Genomic DNA, 18,179 nt, shown 5'->3' on the forward strand with positions numbered 1-18,179 from the left:
CCATGGCATCTGCCAAAGTTAATAGTAACCGTTGGTCAGCCCCCGAGCGTTTTGCTTTCTCACAGCCTTTCTCCAGTCTCCCTCCTCTTCTGCAGGCGCATGGACATGACAACGTGTATCAAAGCAAGATGCCTGTACAATGGAATTTCAATACTGCCCAGGCTCTTGTACATATGTTTCTTGTCACTGTTGCAGCTGTCTTGTTTTTTAAATCAAGGAGACAGATCCTAAACTGGTGTAATTAAAGGAACCGTGACAACTGATACCAGCTGAGGACCTGTTTACTTTGAAATGAATTGTATTTTCTTTAACTTCGATACAAACACAACTTCAGCCCTCCATAAACTCCTTCACTATCACAACATTCAGCCTTCGTAAGAAACAGCCATATATAACCCCACCATCTGAAAAAGACCTGAATTTTCTTAAAGTTAAGCATGTGTTGAAGTGGTTTGCTGAATCAGAGCCTCTGTTATCAGTATGGACACAGAAATTGAAATGAACGGTGGTTCAGAATTTAGGTCCTAAATTTAGATTTTGTTAAGGGGGAAAGATTTACAAAAACTCATGAGAATAGAATGTTTTCTTGAATTCTTCACATTTTATAACTTTAATTTAAAGCAGTTCCCGGTAGTGCCAAAAACCCAAAGACGACAGCACTGGCCTAGTGAAGGAGAACCAAATAAACTGAAACTGATCAATTTCTCTTTCTGTTTCCAATCAATCTACTTCTGTTGTGAAGTGTAAACAGCGAGTGAGAAAAGCGAATTAGAATTTTGATTAAATTATTTTAATAATCTAAAAGGACGTTGTTGTTTAAATGTCGGTTTTGGAATCTTGGCATTAGCTCTTATTAAAATAAATAATATTGGCAATTCATATCGCTTCAAAAGTCAACCCCCTCTTGTCCCTGTTGTTCTTCTCTGAGGTCCTTCCAAATATGGTACCTTACAGTACTGCATTCACTTCACTCACTCATTTTGTAATTTTTTGTTAAATGGACTCCAGTTTACCTTGAAGTTAACATTATTCATTAAGGAGAAATCCGATGCCTCTGATAGATTCGGTCTTATTTAAGAACAGCTTGTTGTATAGCCATTAACATAAAAGACTTATTAGGAAGAAGGAAATTTACCGACCATGTAGTTGAACAGCATCAATAAAACCAGGATACTGCTCACTCTTAAACACGGGCCATTTGTATTCTGTTTATTTACGGCATGATAGCCCCAGATAATGTGCCCAGGGAGAAATACAAATCCAGGTTTCACTGCTCTGCACTGATTAGTTATAATACCTTAGTCAAATAAACAGAGCCAAACTACAGCTGTGGGTACACTGCAGGCGAAGAAAGCTTCAAAAAGTAAAACCAAGAAACAGCATTTAAATCAGCCTGCAAAGCAGATCTGTAAGTGACCATTCTCTTAGCCACCCATCCAGCTCCCATTAAAGTCAAGGGAAACAGTTGCATTGACATCACTGGGCGCATGATCACAACGGGTGACCAGACAGCAAATATGAAAAAATCGGGACAGGAGGTGGGGGGTAATAGGAGCCTATATAAGAAAAAGACCCAAAAATCAGGACTGTCCCTATAAAATCGGGACATCTGGTCACCCAAGATCACGTCCTTGTGGAGGACTATGGAGCCTAACCAGCCAGCAGACCTGAAAATGACTCTATTTGCTTTGGGCCTGTCTGGTCTGAAAGATCCCCACGCTCCTGTACTGAGGCTCGCGGAGCCTCCCTGTCTGCATGGCGACCCACGTACTAGTCTCTGCAGCTTTGATTTTAAAACATTAAGCCGGGCTCAGGTTAACCAAGCAGGGGGCAGCAGCGGAAGCCAGCAGCGGACAAACCGCTGGGTTCATGCGCGAGTCCTGTCTGAAAAGCTCATCACTTGTTTTGGTGAATGAATTCCTGATGAAAGAGCCCTGGAGACAGGACTCCTCCGTTTACCCTCCGCACAGGGACAGAATCAACATCAGCACAAGCTTCACTCCCCTGCTCATATGCTTCATCCTTGCCCTGGATGGGCCACTGAGAGAGAGAGGCAGTTCCATGCCCATGGCCCCGTCCGTCATCCAAGTTGCTCTGGACTCCCTGGACTGTTCCTGCTTAATGGTGCCACTTCTCCAGTGGCTAGTAGGGGATCCCAGGTGCCCTCTATGCTGCTTTCCAGCCCAGGGACTCTACAACTAACAGTCAAGGTCTGCACAGTCCTATCCCTTACTGCTGTATCCCTGGGCTTCTTCCTACCTTGCCATCTCATGCTGACAGCAACTGCAGTCCCTCTCTGCAGCCCCCTTCTTCTCTCAGCTACTGGGCTTTATACCGACCCCTCCTGTCCCTGTCCAGCTGCACCTCCTCTTTAATTAGCCCTCGTTACACCCTGGCTCCTCTTTTCCCCTTCAGGCCTTGTGCAGGGTGGACACCCCATCACAGATCTCCATCAAACACAGGGAAGACAAAACTCAATATTCCTAACATAAGAAAAAAAACATGCAACATTTTTTAAAATAACATATTAAAAGCCATTAAGCCTTCCCCTGCAGTGCTGGGAACCTGCTACTGTGAGAGAATCAGAAAGGGAAACTAACCGGCTGGCTTCCACTCGCCACACTGAGCAATAAGAAGAAGAGGGTCAGGGAAAGTGTGGGACCCTTACTGAATGGGGGAGGCAACCTAGTGATATATGATGATGTGGAAAAAGCTGAAGTACTCAATGCTTTTTTTGCCTGGGTCTTCCCAGACAAGGTCAGCTCCCAGACTGCTGCACTGGGCAGCACAGAATGGGGAGGAGGTGAGCAGCCCTCGGTGGTGAAAGAACAGGTTAAGGACTATTTAGAAAAGCTGGACATGCATAAGCCCATGGGGCCAGATGCCCTGCATCAGAGGGTGCTGAGGAAGTTGGCTGATGTGATTGCAGAGCCACTGGCCATTATCTTTGAAAACTCATGGCGATCGGGGGAGGTCCCGGACGGTTGGGCACTATATTTGCCTTTTTCCAGCTTTTAAAGAGGGAAGAAAGAGAACCTGAGGAACTACAGACCAGTCAGCCTCACGTCAGTCCCCGGGAAAATCATGGAGCAGGTCCTCAAGGAATCCATTTTGAAGCACCTGGAGGAGAGGAAGATTATTAGGAGCGGTCAACATGAATTCACCAAGGGCAAGTCATGCCTGACCAATTTGATTGCCTTCTATGATGAGATAACTGGCTCTGTGGATTTGGCGAAAGCGGTGGATTGTGCTATATCTTGACTTTAGCAAAGCTTTTGATACGGTCTCCCACACTATTCTTGCCAGCAAGTTAAAGAAGTATGGATTGGATGAATGGACTGTAAGGTGGATAGAAAGCTGGCTAGATTGTTGGGCTCACAGGTAGTGATCAACGGCTCGATGTCTAGTTGGCAGCCGGTATCAAGCGGAGTGCCACAGGGGTTGGTCCTGGGGCCGGTTTTGTTCAACATCTTCATTAATGATCTGGATGATGGGATGAATTGCACCCTCAGCAAGTTTGCGGATGACACTAAGCTGGAGGGAGGGGTAGATACACTGGAGGGTAGGTATAGGGTCCAGAGTGACCTAGACAAATTGGAGGATTGGGCCAAAAGAAATCTGATGAGGTTCAACAAGGACAAGTGCAGAGTCCTGCACTTAGGATGGAAGAATCCCATGCACTGCTACAGGCTGGGGACCGACTGGCTAAGCAGCAGTTCTGCAGAAAAGGACCTGGGGATTACAGTGAATGAGAAGCTGGATATGAGTCAGCAGTGTGCCCTTGTTGCCAAGGCTAACGGCATATTGGCTGCATTAGTAGGACCATTGCCAGCAGATTGAGGGAAGTGTTTATTCTCCTCTATTCGGCCCTGGTGAGGCGACACCTGGAGTATTGTGTCCAGTTTCTCCTGCCCCACCCCACCCCACCCCACCCCACCCACACACAGAAGGGATGAGGACAAATTGGAGAGAGTCCAGCGGAGGGCAATGAAAATTATTAGGGGGCCGGAGCACATGAGTTACCAGGAGAGGCTGAGGGAACTGGGCTTATTTAGTCTGCAAAAGAGAAGAGTGAGGAGGGATTTGATAGCAGCCTTCAACTACCTGAAGGGGGGTTCCAAAGAGGATGGAGCTTGGCTGTTCTCAGTGGTGGCAGAAGACAGAACAAGGAGCAATGGTCTCAAGTTGCAGTGGGGGAGGTTTAGGTTGGATATTAGGAAACACTGTTTCACTAGGAGGGTGGTGAAGCACTGGGATGGGTTCCCTAGGGAGGTGGTGGAATCTCCATCCTTAGAGGTGTTTAAGGCCCGGCTTGACAAAGCCCTGGCTGGGATGATTTAGTTGGGTTTGGTCCTGTTTTGAGCAGGGGGTTGGACTTGATGCCCTCCTGAGGTCCCTTCCAACCCTGATAGTCTATGATTCTATGCAGAAACAAACTGCACGCCTAGGCAGTAGCTTTGTAACACTCTCTGTTTATAACAGCGTAAGGTGTCGCAAGCAACACAGATAAGGAAGGAAATGTAAACCAGTGGGGACAGATTTGTTCCTGGTGTAAATTCCATTGCTCTCACAGCGACACCAAGGATGAGTTTAACCCACGGCTTAGTTTAGCCCTGCAAGATGTTTTGAAACGTAGTTTGACAGAACATCCTCCTGTAAGCACTGTGGTTACACCAAGTGCTGTGAAAGCCCATTCCCCACTGCAGCCCCAGCCTCAGCCACTTCTCCCTGCAGCAGCTTCAAAGCCTTCCCGATGTCTGACAGCCGCGCAGCCCCGCTCCTGCTGCCCCAGCAAACATGTCACAAGCCCGCGGCCGGCCCAGGAATAGAAAGTGATGGGAATCAGAGCGCTGGCCAGCGAGATGATCCACTCACCACGAGGACGGTTTTGGAAAGGAAGGACATGCCGGAGTCGGAGCCAGCGGCACCCCCGCCTCTCCCAGGGAAAACACAAAGGTAACAGACTTTCCTGCTGTACTAATGCTTCCGAGGCCTGGCACCTCCCAGGTCCCCAAAATTAATCTGTAGATTTTCAAGGCCAGAAGGGACCGTTATGATAATCTAGTCTGATCTCCCGCATAGCAAAGCCCTGAGAATTTCACCTAATCACTGCATTCGAGCCCAATAACTTCATGAATCAATAAGAGCAGAGAGACAGAGGGAAGGGGGAAGAAAGGTGTTTGCAGTGAGATCACAAAGGGTTAGATTTGGAAAAGACCAGAGAGGGGTGTGGACCAGAACCTCAGACTCAAATATCCCTAAACTTCGGGGTTGTCAAATTCCAGCCCCCAACCTTTATCCAAATGTTGGGGCTAGCACCTCTCTCTGTTAAAGACCAAATCTGAACCCCACATCTGGACACTGCTGAGCTCCAAATCTGTTCCACGGGCTGACTGATCTCACTGGGAAGACAATGGGAAGCTGAGGCACAAAGAGGTTAAGTGACGTACTGGGGATCACAAAGCAAATCAGTGGCGGAGGCAGGCATAGACCCCAGGAGACGACTCTCCTTCTCTTACAGAAGGTTTGGGATGTGTATTAGCCATGATTTCTGTGATGGGGATGAAGTGAATCCCTCCCGCTGGGTGCTGTCTAACTCAGGCCTGCTGAGTTCAGCAGGGAAGTTTGGTGATGTGGACACGCGTCCACTGGGGAGGCTACCCCCCAAACTCACATCACAGAGCTCTCGGATCAGCTACCTTTGGACACTGCCAACTGCTCAGCCTGGATTGAAATCGGCGAGCTGGAGGCTCTGAGTCCCTGTCTACTGTGCAGTTTGAACAGTGGGGGCGGGGGGGGGGGGTTCTAAGAGCCCTTGGGATCGTCCTTCCCAGCTTTTCCAGCCCACTGATGCACAGGACACGAGGGACCTAAGGATCCGTTAGGAGACTGAAAAATCCCCGCCACGTCCTTTTGATTCCAGGGGCACGAGTTTCATCCTAGAATGAACCTGGTTCACGGGAGCTCCTCATCAGCTCACGGGGTGGTGGCATAAACTAGGAGCAGCGGTCCATGAATGTTTGCAAGTCCAGGAGCGCTGTTGGACCACGGCACACGGACCAACAGGAGCCTGCCCGGATCATGCTCTACACCAGGGGGTCTCAACCTTCCCTCCCTTCCCCCCCCGAACATGCTATAAAAACTCCATGGCCCACCTGTGCCACAACACCTGTTTTCTGCATGTAAAAGCCAGGGCCGGTGTTAAGGGGTAGCAAGCAGGGCAGTTGCCTGGGACCTCACGCCACAGGGGCCCTTGTGAAGCCAAGTTACTCAGGCTTCTGCTTCAGCCCCGGATGGCAGGGCTCGGGGCTTTCTGCGCCGGGCCTCAGCGAGTCTGACGCTAGTCCTGCTTGGCGGACCCCCTGAATCCTGCTCGCAGCCCCCTAGGGGTCCTCGCACCTAGGGTGACCAGATGTCCCCATTTTATAGGGACAGTCCCGATTTTTGGGTCTTTTTCTTATATAGGCTCCTATTACCCCCCACCCCCGTCCCGATTTTTCACACTTGCTGTGGTCGCCCTCCCCAGAGCCCTGGTGGAGAACCACTGCTCTACACCATTCTACTAACCTTCAGCAACTCTCACAAGCACCCCCAGGAGGTAGAGCAGCATCAACCCCACCATTTCCCAGATTTTTGCGGGGGGAAGGAGGGGGCATGGAGGGGAAGAAGAGAGGTGAAGAGAGGTGTCCAAGATCATGCTTCAAGTTAATGGCTCCCCGTCCCATACTCTCCCCTTTCGACAAACTGCCCCAAAATGTGCCTCTGCCACGGCACCTGCCCCTTTCCCCATACACACAATTTTCAGGAAGACGTCTGGTTAATGTGCAGGAAGCCTCCGCCCCACGGGGAGCCGGTGGCTGCTAGAAGCCCCGTTGCCATCTGTGGTTTAACAGCCCTGACCACACTTTCCCTGCGCTCGTAAAGCATCTCACTTCAATTCCTCTCGCAAAACTTCCCCCTGTGGGAGCTGTTCGCACGAAGCGCTCAGGCCGCAGCAATGACCTGGTGGAAAGTCAATGACGGAGCCAGCTAAGGAACAGCTTGGAGGTGGCCTGGTGAGCCCAGAGTCAAATAGGGACTCAGTTAAAAGGCTCTTCCGTTATCAGGTGTTTCAAAAAAAAAAAAAAAAGCCAAAGGGGCCAACCTGATCCCTGGTGTAATCCCCTGGGCTCCCCCAGAGGGTGGATCTGGCCCAGCATGTGGAGAAATGTTTGCAGGATTTAGGGTTTGTTTAAAAACAAACAAGGCCCAACAAACTGCTGGCTTCCTTGAAAAGGCCCCAATTATAACCATAGCCACAACAGGGTGGGCTGGGAACTGAATCTGCCAGAGACTCTGCCCCTGATCCAGGGAAGGGATCTGGCTTCTGTATTTTGCTCTCTTTAGCAACCACCTGAAGAGTCTTGACTCTCAGTCCAGAACACGCCTTCCTCTTACTCGCCCCACTCCTCCCCAGGTCACAATCTGATTTTCTACAACCGGGTTCCCCTCCAAACCTGCGTATTTTGTTGGGACATTTAGAGCCCTCTGGAGCTCGCTGCTCCCCAGGGTCCCATCACCCAGTTAATAAGGGTGTGACACGCGCAGGAAGGCTGATGAGGGACTGCTCCCAGTCACGTGACGTTTCAGGGCTCCAAACCTACGTTGGTCCCCTCCCTATGGCAGGAGTCCGACTTGCACACTGATTCCAGGTGCTGCTGTAACTGTGTGGACGTGACTGGGTCTTCCCATGTGTCCACCTTCAGTATGCTCCCAGCCTGCGATACACCCACACGGGGTCCCTCCTCGGGAGGGGGCAGAGGAGAAAACAAGGCCACCCTTCCAAGGGCTGCTAATGGCCTGGATTCAACCCCAGAGACGCACACAAATATCCCCTGCACAGTGGGGGGAGAGGGGAACAGAAGTATGGATCGGGATGCATGACTGTAGCACCCTATGAAAGGAGTGTGAACGAGAAAGCAAATTATTAGTCTGCAGAAGAGAAGAATGAGGGGGGATTTGATAGCTGCTTTCAACTACCTGAAGGGGGGTTCCAAAGAGGATGGAGCTCGGCTGTTCTCAGTGGTACTAGATGACAGAACAGGGAGCGATGGTCTCAAGTTGCAGAGGGGGAGGTCTAGGTTGGATATCAGGAAACACTATTTCACTAGGAGGGTGGTGAAGCACTGGAATGGGTTCCCTAGGGAGGTGGTGGAATCTCCTTCCTTAGAGGTTTTTAAGGCCTGGCTTGACAAAGCCCTGGCTGGGATGATTTAGTTGGGAATTGGTCCTGCTTTGAGCAGGGGGTGGGACTAGATACCTCCTGAGGTCCCCTCCAACCCTGAGATTCTATGATTCTATGAAAAAGCTGGGTGAGAGAATGTCCCACTCCAGCCCCAACCCTCTGCAGGGCTCTGCCTTTAAGCAGAGTTGTTGGAGCCAGGCTGGTCCCAGGATATTAGCGAGAAAAGGCAGGTGGAGAAATATCTGTTATTGGCTAACTTCCCTTACTCAAGCTCGGAAGCTCCTCTCTTTCACCAGCACACAATGGTCCTGGGTCAGGCGCTGTGGCCTGCAACGTGCAGGAGGTCAGAGACTAGAGGATCACGATGGCCCCTGCTGACCGTAAGGTCTCTGAGTCAGAGATAGGGTGACTAGACAGCAAATGTGAAAAATCGGGACGGGGGGTGGGGGGTAATAGGAGCCTATATAAGAAAAAGACCCCAAACTCGGGACTGTTCCTATAAAATCGGGACATCTGGTCCCCCTAGTCAGAGCTATTCCCTCTCCCGCCTTGGAATTCGTGGCAATGCTGCCATCTACTGCCGAGAAGCAGCCCAGACAGTGGCAAAGCTTGCAGACTCTCCAGGCCCCGGCCCCTTTGCAAACTGGAGGCCCTCGAGCATCACCTGCTTCCCCTTTTCTTTACTTTCTCTTTCGCTGGCAGAAAATGGAGGAAACTTTGCTGGGAGTTTGGCCTAACCTCCCCTTCCCTCCCTACAGAGAGCTCATCCCTGCCAGAAGAAGGAGCAGCTCTCAGCTCAGCTTACCAATGCAGGCCACGGGGGCTGGCAGCTCTGCCCAGCACGGAGCCCAGGGAGATCTCATTTACAGCAACATAGGTGAGTGGCCTCCAGCAGAGCTCAGAGGGAACTGGGCCACCAACTCACTGGCGCAGAGCTGGATGCGGCTGGCAGCTGTCGGCCAGGTTTTCCCAAGAGCTTGGCCCCGAGGGTGAACGTGGGGTGCTGCGCATGATGGCCGCCTCTTGGCCGACACGGTGGGGATCGAACCGGGGACTTGGCGAGAGCGATGCAGGCCTTGCTACAGCCTGAGCCGAAGCTGTTTAGTTAGGGCCTGTAACCGACTCGTATTCCCTGTGGGTTAGGCCCAGAGGGCTCATAACACACACTGAGCACTGGATCACACCGAGCACTTGACAATCTGGCTTCCCGTGCAGTTGTGGGTCCTGGTCAGTACTTCAGTGCCGTCCAGAGGAAAAGCTCAGGGTGGGCCTGGTGATTTCGCAGCGGGAGTTAGGCCTCGTGTACCTGGAGAGGTGCAGGGGGGTGAACAATAACTGCTCCCCCAGGGTCAGTGGGACAAGGGGGGCAAGTTAACCCCCGGATTTGACTGGGTGTCAACATGCTGGCACTAACTGTGAGCTGTCCTGCAAGATGAGAGTTGCCACCCAGCCATGACCCCTCCCAATCCCCCTCCCTGGAAATGCCCCCATGCCACAGCTCCTCCATCCCCCGTCGGAACCCTGGGCCTCCCCTGCCCTCTCACGGCTTGTAGGCTAGAGGGCAGCAGTGAGCGCGGAGGACGGATCGGAAGGTGGTGGTGGAGACAAGGCCAGTTGCTCTGGAAGGTGCATTGCAGACGGAAGGGGCAGCAAGGAAGAAGGCTCAGAGATGCTTCCAGGTGAAGGAGCTATTGGGGTTGCGGGACAGGGGCAGAACAGTGGGTGACTAGGCCAGGGATGCAGACAGGAGCTGCCCAGTGTAGGTCCTTGCAGACTCACTGAGCACCTGGGAAGCATCTTGAGGCCGGAAGTGGTGGCTGTGTAAACCTGTAATTGTTATTCCCTTGCAGGGGAAATGCGAGCACACTTGATGCCAGCCAAGGCATGCCGAGGGGAGTCACCTGAAAAGCCCCTGTCTGAGGCCAGCTGTGATCCTCTCCCTCCACCCCTGCCAAAAAAGCAGCTCAGCAGAACCAGGTCCTTGCCCGAGATGCAGACTCATCACTACTACCCGTGCAAGAGTGCCCACTTCCCCACACCGCACTCTGTCCACAACACCCTGTATGAAGTCTCCACACACAGCAGGGGAGGCAGCCGCAGCTACTCTGAGTCGACGGAAGGACTTCTCTGCGGCCCTAAAAGATACTTGCCTAAGTCCCAAAGCCTGGGTGAATCTGAGCCCTGGGACGCCCTGTGTAAAGCTCACCCTGTCCCTGTCCCCAGGCACATCACCACAGAAGAACTGACATTCACTACTCCCGATGGGGAGCTCGTCTACTTCTTCGAGGACCTGGCGAGCACGGCCAGCGTCTATGAGAAGGTGATGGGGTGCCACCTGGCGTCTTTGATCCATCTCACGGCACGGGCGCAGGAGATCCTGGGCGGAAAGGAGGAGGAGCAGCAGCTGACGGGAGCAGAGCTTGCAGGAAAGAAGAAGTGGGCAGATTTCACGCTCTTAGACAAGGAGCCATGTTGTGAAACAGGAGACGCCTGGTATTATCGTGTTTCCTGTGCCTCTGTGCAAGCCCAGCAAATATTCGCAGCCAAGGTAACCATAAATATTAGAGATGGGGAAAGACCTGAGTCAGGGCAGCCCTGATCTGTGCAGCTCATCACCACCACCACAAAGTCTGAAAATCTCCATGAAAAATAGATTTCTGGTCCCAAGGAGCCCATCCCTTGCTGCTCCTTACTAGTGAGGTGTGGGGATTTGACAGCATGGTCTATTGGGTTAGACAGGCCTAGGTATCAGGAAAGTTGGGTTCTGATTCACTGGGTGACCTTGGAGAAGTCACTGCCTCTCTGGGCCTCAGTTTCTCCCTCTCTAAAATGGAGGTTACGATTCTGACCCCACCCTAGTGCAAGTGCTTTGTGATCAATGGGGAAAGGGTGATTGATTGATTTTTATGGTGAAAATCTGCTATTGGTGACTTCCTCAGGATTGCCACGGCAGTCAGCTGGGCTGGGGCCCAGCAGTGGTTTGTCACTGCTGGGGGCAGGCGTGGCAGCAGAAGCAGATGAACCACGATCTACTTTTCATGCCACCACCCCCGTACGGAAGAACAAAAGATCAGCTGGAGCAATCAGAAGCTCATGCTGTATCAGAAAGACCCAGTCAGATGCTCCCCACACCTTTTGGGGAGGCATCGGTGGTTCTTTACACGGTTCTCAAAAGGATCATAAAAAACCAGTGACGCTTTTCCCTCATAATGAGTTGATGGCCTTGATTTTCAATGTCGCAACATGAACGAGTCCATACTGCTGGGCAAAGGTGCCCCAGGAAGCCCGTTACCCCCCCAGAATAGCTTCTTCCACCATCCCCAGTGGCAGTTTGACCTGAGTGCAGGATGAGTTTCAGTTACAACTGACCCGGGCTGGAGTTGAACTAGAGACAAAAGGGTGCAGAGCCGAATCCCCAAACTCCTCAGACCCCTCGGTGGACTTTCTTTGTCCATTATAGTCTGTGCTGGGTTATCCAGCCGGTTGTTCTTGGCCTCCAAGGGGCGTCAGATGGCGTCAGAGTGAAGAGTAGAGGAGTGTGGCTTGTTGGTTCCCGCCAGCGAAGACAAGCTGATCCAGCTCGGGCGGAGGGTGCGTGTGTGTGTGAGGGGAATCCCATATCACTTACAGCCATCCTGGGGGGCAGGGGTGTCTTTTCACCAGGAGCATCACCCATGATAATGGGGAGTTCCAGGCAAAGCACCAAGATAACCAGACTTGGGGTTCAACGGGGGGCTCTGGGGTTAGCCGAAAGGACCTGCAACTCAGACCTCGGCAGATGATGGGCCGTTTTCAGGGTGTAGAGCCCCAGGTCCGGGCACTGAACACGTGAAAACCTGCCCCAACAGGCTGCAGTGATACCAGCCAGCAGCAGGTGCTGGAAGGCAGCCTGGGGCAGTGGGAGTCAGGGTATGTTTACACTGCAATTGGGAGGCATGATTGCAGCACGGGTCGATGCGCCCCAGCTAGCTCCATCAATAGCAGCGTAGCCACAGTGACACGGGTTGTGGCCCAGGTTAGCCCCCCAGTCCATGCCCAGGATCCTAGGTGGCATCGTCCTTGAGCAGCTAGCCTGTGCCACTGCAGCTACCCTGCTAGCGTTAGCGAGCTAGCACGATCAAACTAGCTTGGGTACGTCCACACCCACTGCAATCACACCGCCTGTCTGCAGCCTGACGTGAGAAAATGTGGTCACAGCCTGGCCTAACAGTCCGGGGTAGCAGCTTGGAGTGAGACCCAGTGCAGCCTCCATCACACACCGAACACCCCAGGTCTGGGAATAGCAGCCCACGTTTTGATGCCTAGCGTTAACGGCCGAGCCAAGTCGCACGTTCTCGGCAGCCCACTGGAAACAACCAGGAAAATTTCACAAGCATCTATCACGCTCTCCAAGGCTGGGTATCAGGGTGGTGGGGCAGGGGGGGCTCCTGCAGTGTGATTTCACCCTGCTGCGTCTCATGCACCCTGCCTGCTGTCATCTGACTCAGCCGCCTCCAGCCAAGTTCATCCCTGGAGGAACAACACTGGCTTCCACCAGGGAGAGATCAGACCCCATGAATCTGTTGCACCTGTTGATGCCAAAAGTTTATAGCGCTGAAATGAAGTGAACTTGGAAGGGTTAGATGGGATTCCACTGCGGGACCAGGCACTGGAAACTCCAGATAGGAATCAACAGACTGACCGGCTCAGCCGCAGCTCCCAGCGCAATGCTCCAAAGCTGCCCCCCCCCATGCTCCGCTGGAGTTGTTAACAGAGCCAGAGGCTGGACTGGGGACCTCCAACCTGTGTCTGGCCAGGAGCTGAGTTGGCAACTTGCCCAGGGACTTGGAGCCAACAGAGCAGGTCACAGTGGGCAATATTAGCCTTCCCATAAGGCAAGTTTCTTCCAAACCCAATGTCACTAGAGATGAGGGTGGTAGCTGGCCGTGTGCTGCATCATATCATCGTCATCCCTTTGTATATTACAGTAGCACCGGGAGGTCCCCTGGTGCTAAGCCTGATCACACTCAGGGGGAAATATTCCTTGCCCCAAAGAGTTTGAGTATCTGGGCCTAAAGGTATTTAGGCAGCCAAGATCCCTGGATTTCACTGAATTCTGCAGTGGTCCGGGAATCGCACAGCAACGTTAATTGATTACAACACTGTGTCGGTAGATGTGACCTTGCAACATTTTTAGCCTGCGCTGATTGATTTTGTTCTCTGATGTGTGCACACAATTAGTCTGCTAAAACCCATGATCTGATTGGAGTCGCTCCATTCACCTGCCCTCACCCCATCTATTTGCTTCTTCTCCCTGTGACTACTTGTCCATTTAGTCTGTAAGGCTCAGGTCTCACAGACTCATAGACTTTAAGGTCAGCAGGGACCATTGTGATCATCTAGTCTGACGTTTTACACACTGCAGGCCACACTTAGCCAGAGGTTAGGGGTCTGTTTCAGGAGTGGGTGAGTTACTGAAGTCCTCAAATCATGGTTTAAAGACAAACCTGCAAATGTCCTGTGCCCCATGCTGCAGAGGAAGGCGAACCCCCCTCCGACCCTCCCCCCACCAGGTATCTGGGCACCCAACTGCCATTGAAACCTGAGAACAAACAAAAAAAACCCAAAACAATCAGTACAAGCTAGAAATGTTCCAGGGTCCCATCAATTAACATTGTTGTGCAATGCCCAATCCCCTGCTGAATTCAGCAACGCCAGTCGGGGTTAGGCACCTAAATACCGTGAAGATCTGGGCCTTACAGACTAAGTGGGTAAGTAGGAACAGGGAGAAGAAGCAAATAGAGGGGGCTGAGGGAGGGTGGATGGAGTGACTCTAAGACAGGGGTGGGCAAACTTTTTGGCCCAAGGGTACATCTGGGTGGGGAAATTGCTTGCAAGACCATGAATGTAGGGCTGAGGCAGGCAGCTGGGGTGTGGGGTGGGGTGTGGGAGAGGGTTCGGTGTTCAGGAAGGGGCTCAGGGCAAGTGGTTGGGGTGCAGGGTGCAGCAGGGGACTCAGGGCAGGGGGTTGGGGTGCAGGAGGGGTGTGGGGTGCAGCAGGGGACACAGGGCAGGGGGTTGGGGTGCAGGAGGGGTGTGGGGTGCAGCAGGGGACTCAGGGCAGGGGGTTGGGGTGCAGGAGAGGTGCAGAGTGCAGGAGAGCGCTCAGGGCAAAGGGTTGGGGTGCAGGGTGCAGGAGAGCACTCAGGGAAGGGGGTTGGGGTGCAGGAGGGGTGCAGCAAGGGGCTCAGGGCAGGAGTTCAGGCTCTGGCCTGGTGCCGCTTAACTTGAGCGGCTCTGGGGTGGCAGTGGTGTGCACCGGGGATAAGACAGGCTCCCTGCCTGCCCTGGCCCTGCACCGCTCCCGGAAGCGGCCGGCACCACGTCCCTGCGGCCCCTGGGGAAGGGAGGAGGCAGAGGGCTCCATGCGCTGCCCTCACCTGCAGGTACCTCCCCTGAAGCTCCCATTGGCTGTGGTTCTCTGTTCCCAGCCAATGGCAGCTGCAGGGGGCGGTGCCTGCAGGCGAGGGCAGCGCACCGAACCCTCTGTGCTCCCCCCCTTCCCCCTCCCATCCAGAGGTCGCAGGGATGTGGTGCCAGCCGCTTCTGGGAGCGGCGCAGGGATGGCAATCCCGCGGGCCGGATCCAGCCCGTGGGCCATAGTTTGTCCACCCCTGCTCTAAGCGGATGTCTACACAGCAATTAATCACGGGGGGCTGGCTTCTTCAGACACGCTGCTTTTTCCTTGGAACATTTCCTTCCTCTCAAGCATCCTTGTGCTATTTCTCCACAGCTGGTGCTTAACGCAGCCTCCCTTTAGAGTTCCCAGGCCTCTAGCTTCTCCCTTCTGGGCTGGACTAATAACTCTTCCTGTCCTTTCAGGCTCTGCCTTTCCTGTCCCTACCTCAGGCCCTCCCCCAGAGGAGCCAAACCTACTCCTGCAGAGCTCCTTCTCTGTTGGTTCTCATCTTAGGAGGCTTTCCCTCACTGCCTTCCCTCCTCAAGGGCTCCAGCAGCTTCCACTAGGGATCTTCCCTGCTCCTTACAGGCTCTAGTTCAGGACTTCCCCCACAGAAGCCTATGGCTGCTGCTCTCTGTGGGTCCTCCTGCCCATTTAAGTCCTATCTCAAGGCCCTCATCCACAGGAGCTTGAGCTACTTATTCCCTGTGTTTCTGCAGAGGTGTCTAGCCTTCCTCAGAGAGAGACAACATTCCTTCCTCCTCTCAACTGAGCTCCATTAGCTCCTTGAAAGGCCCAGGTGCCAAAGGGACCTTAGCTAGCTCCACCCCTCTGACCAGAAGGCAAATTAGTTAATCACCCTCCAGCTGCAGAGTATGACTCTAATTGGTTATTTCCCTTTCTAGCGGGAGACAGGAGTCCCCCACAACATAGTCCCCCTGTGTTATACAGCATGTCAGACCTAATTTGTGCATCAAGGTGTCTCCAATGTGTGCGGCAGATCTGCCTCAAATTCTGCAGCAAACTGGGAATCACACAGCTGTGTTAAGTGACTGCAACAGTGCCTTGGCTGGTATGACCCTGGAAATTTTCTAGCCTGCATTGATTGATTGTGTTCTCTTTATCATGTTCGGCTGACTGAGCATTGCTGATTCTTGCCCTAACAGGTCCATAAATCCCATCCCTGCAGTCTCTCTGTACAGATGTCTGTAGGGGCTCATTTCAACATTCAGCAAGTGTTTGGCTACTTCGTTGATTCCCTCCCTAAGGACCTCATGCCAGTGGAAAGGTCTCAGAAGCTGGGTCAGCTCTGTCCTGGAGAACATGAGGAAGCTGTTTCCACCAGTGCATCCCTTCCTCTTAACCAAGTGGCCATCTCTCCTGAGGTTCCTTATCAAACCCTGGCTGATTTTGTGAAGGGATCACGAGATCTCCACAGCTCCAGGCCTGGGCACTATGAACGCCTGGCTTGCCTCCTCCTGCTGCAGTTGTGTACAGGGCTGGAGCACCTCAAGCAGCAGAAGGTTGCTCACTACAACATTCACATGGAGAACCTGCTCTTGGTGCAGTGTCCATCTCCTCACCTGGGCCAGCAGGACAAAGATCCATCTGCAGAGCTGTCGCTTCCAAGGTTGGTCATCAGCAACTTCTCTAAAGCTATAGGAAAGAAGACATCTACTTCTGTGGCCCAAGATCCAGACCGAGTCAGCATGGCCCCCAAATGGCTCTCTGTGGCTCACTTCCAAAATGCAGAGGAGTTCCAGGTAGGCATATTGGTCTATGAGATCTTGCATCAGCCCAACCCCTTGGAGACGCCCTCAGGACTCAGGAGCGGTGACCTCCCTGCTATCCCAGCCCTGTCCATCTATTCATGGGGGCTCCAGAACCTGGCCACCCTGCTTCTTCACCCAGATCCCCGCAGGAGCGTGTCCATCGAACAAGCAAAGAACATGCTGCAGGTCTTGTTGTGGGGACCACGCCAGGAGCTCTTTGCCAGGAACCAAATCACTCTTGTCTTGCTCCGGAACTGGGTGGCGATTAAAAGGGTGCTGCTGCTGCTGAAGTTTGCAGAGAAGGTGTCTGAGGCAGAGGTGACCATACGACTGGAAGAGTGGCTGTGCTGTTTGTACTTCACAGAGACCACCGAGCACACGCTCCTCCACACCCTCAGGATTATGCATGCTTCAGAAAGCCCTGGGGCACACTAGACTTAACAGCTTATGCATCAGTTATGAAATAGGTGGATTCATTGGGCCCTAAGATTCATCTCAGCTCTTCATTTTCCAGAAGAAGACACGCTGAGTTTTATGCAGCTAACCTGGGGTGAGGGGTATTAGACTTTTAAGACTCAGGTCCTATTTACTCTAAAGTTTCTGTGGCACTTGGACTAAGAATAGGCCAGAGGGGCCAGGTACAGCTGGACTGCCGCAGGTGGAGCTCTGGGGTGGAATGTACCTCCCTGCTCCCTGACACACACACAGACTAGGCAGATTGCGCAGCATCTTGCATCCATTAGGGACCCAGTCCTACTCCCATTGACTCACACAGCAGCACAGCCAGATCCTAAACATCTGCCATGGGGTATTTCTCATGTGTGTCTCCAGGATAAAACTCAGGCTGTTTACTAGTCATATCTCTGCCCTCTCCAGGTCCCCTTTGTGCAATCTCTCCATCCCCTTCCCTTCAGGTTCACGCCTCCTTCCTGTTCCTGGGAACTTCATGAACATACTATTTACACCTCTAACCTCCTCCTCCAACTCTTTCGTGATTGTTCAAAATAAGATGGAGCCAAACTCCCTAGTAGACAAATCCCCACAACTGTGCACTCTGCAGTGTAGTCTTACCCTTGGTTTAGGCTCCTTCTGCCAGTTTTCAGTCCATGAAGCAATGTTTTGTACCCAATTCCCTGGAGTTTTTCTGGGAAGACTTTCTTCCTGAGGGCCAAATGTTCCCATATTTACTCACCAGGACATCTGAGTAAGGGTTACAGGATTTGACCTTTAGACACAAAATCTTCCTGGAAGCATCCCTCTTCCCCACCCCATATCCACTAATTCGGTCATTTTGTTTAAAAAATAGACTCCAGTTTGCCTTAAAGGTAACGTTATTAAGGAGAAATATGACACATCTGATAGACTTATTAAAAACTGATTGCTGCATAAGCATTACCATGGAGAATGTATTTCAAAGAGAAATTTACCAACCCTGTAGCAGAAACCTTCAATAAAAACAGGATCCTGCTGAATCTTAAATGCTGTCCATTTAAATTCTTACTTTTTATGACATTAGTACTCCACATGACATGTCCAAGGAGAAACATAAAGCCAAGCTTCACTGCTCTGTGAGTAGGTCTAATCGCATAGATAGTATGATGAACAGTTTGGATCTGTTTGTGGCTACCCCATGTGGGTGCACTGGTGGAGGACTTCAGAAAACCAACCAACCCACCAACCCAGAGCTCACCGTCAGAATCAGCCTGCAAAGCATTTCTGTGGATGATCATGAAGGCCCGTGAAG

General features: G+C 52.3%; 1 protein-coding gene across 1 annotated transcript; it reads left to right on the plus strand.

Moving 5' to 3' along the window:
* The first annotated feature begins 4,714 nt into the window (after positions 1-4,714).
* PEAK3 (PEAK family member 3) lies at positions 4,715-17,875 on the plus strand. The gene is made up of 4 exons (XM_039515277.1): positions 4,715-4,956; positions 8,983-9,101; positions 10,075-10,772; positions 15,830-17,875. Exons 1-4 carry the CDS (start codon positions 4,754-4,756, stop codon positions 16,868-16,870), a joined length of 2,061 nt encoding a protein of 686 aa, XP_039371211.1. The 5' UTR covers positions 4,715-4,753; the 3' UTR covers positions 16,871-17,875.
* The last annotated feature ends 304 nt before the right edge of the window (positions 17,876-18,179 follow it).

The sequence above is a fragment of the Mauremys reevesii genome, linkage group 26 (genome assembly GCF_016161935.1).
Source record: "Mauremys reevesii isolate NIE-2019 linkage group 26, ASM1616193v1, whole genome shotgun sequence".
Lineage (NCBI taxonomy): Eukaryota > Metazoa > Chordata > Testudines > Geoemydidae > Mauremys > Mauremys reevesii.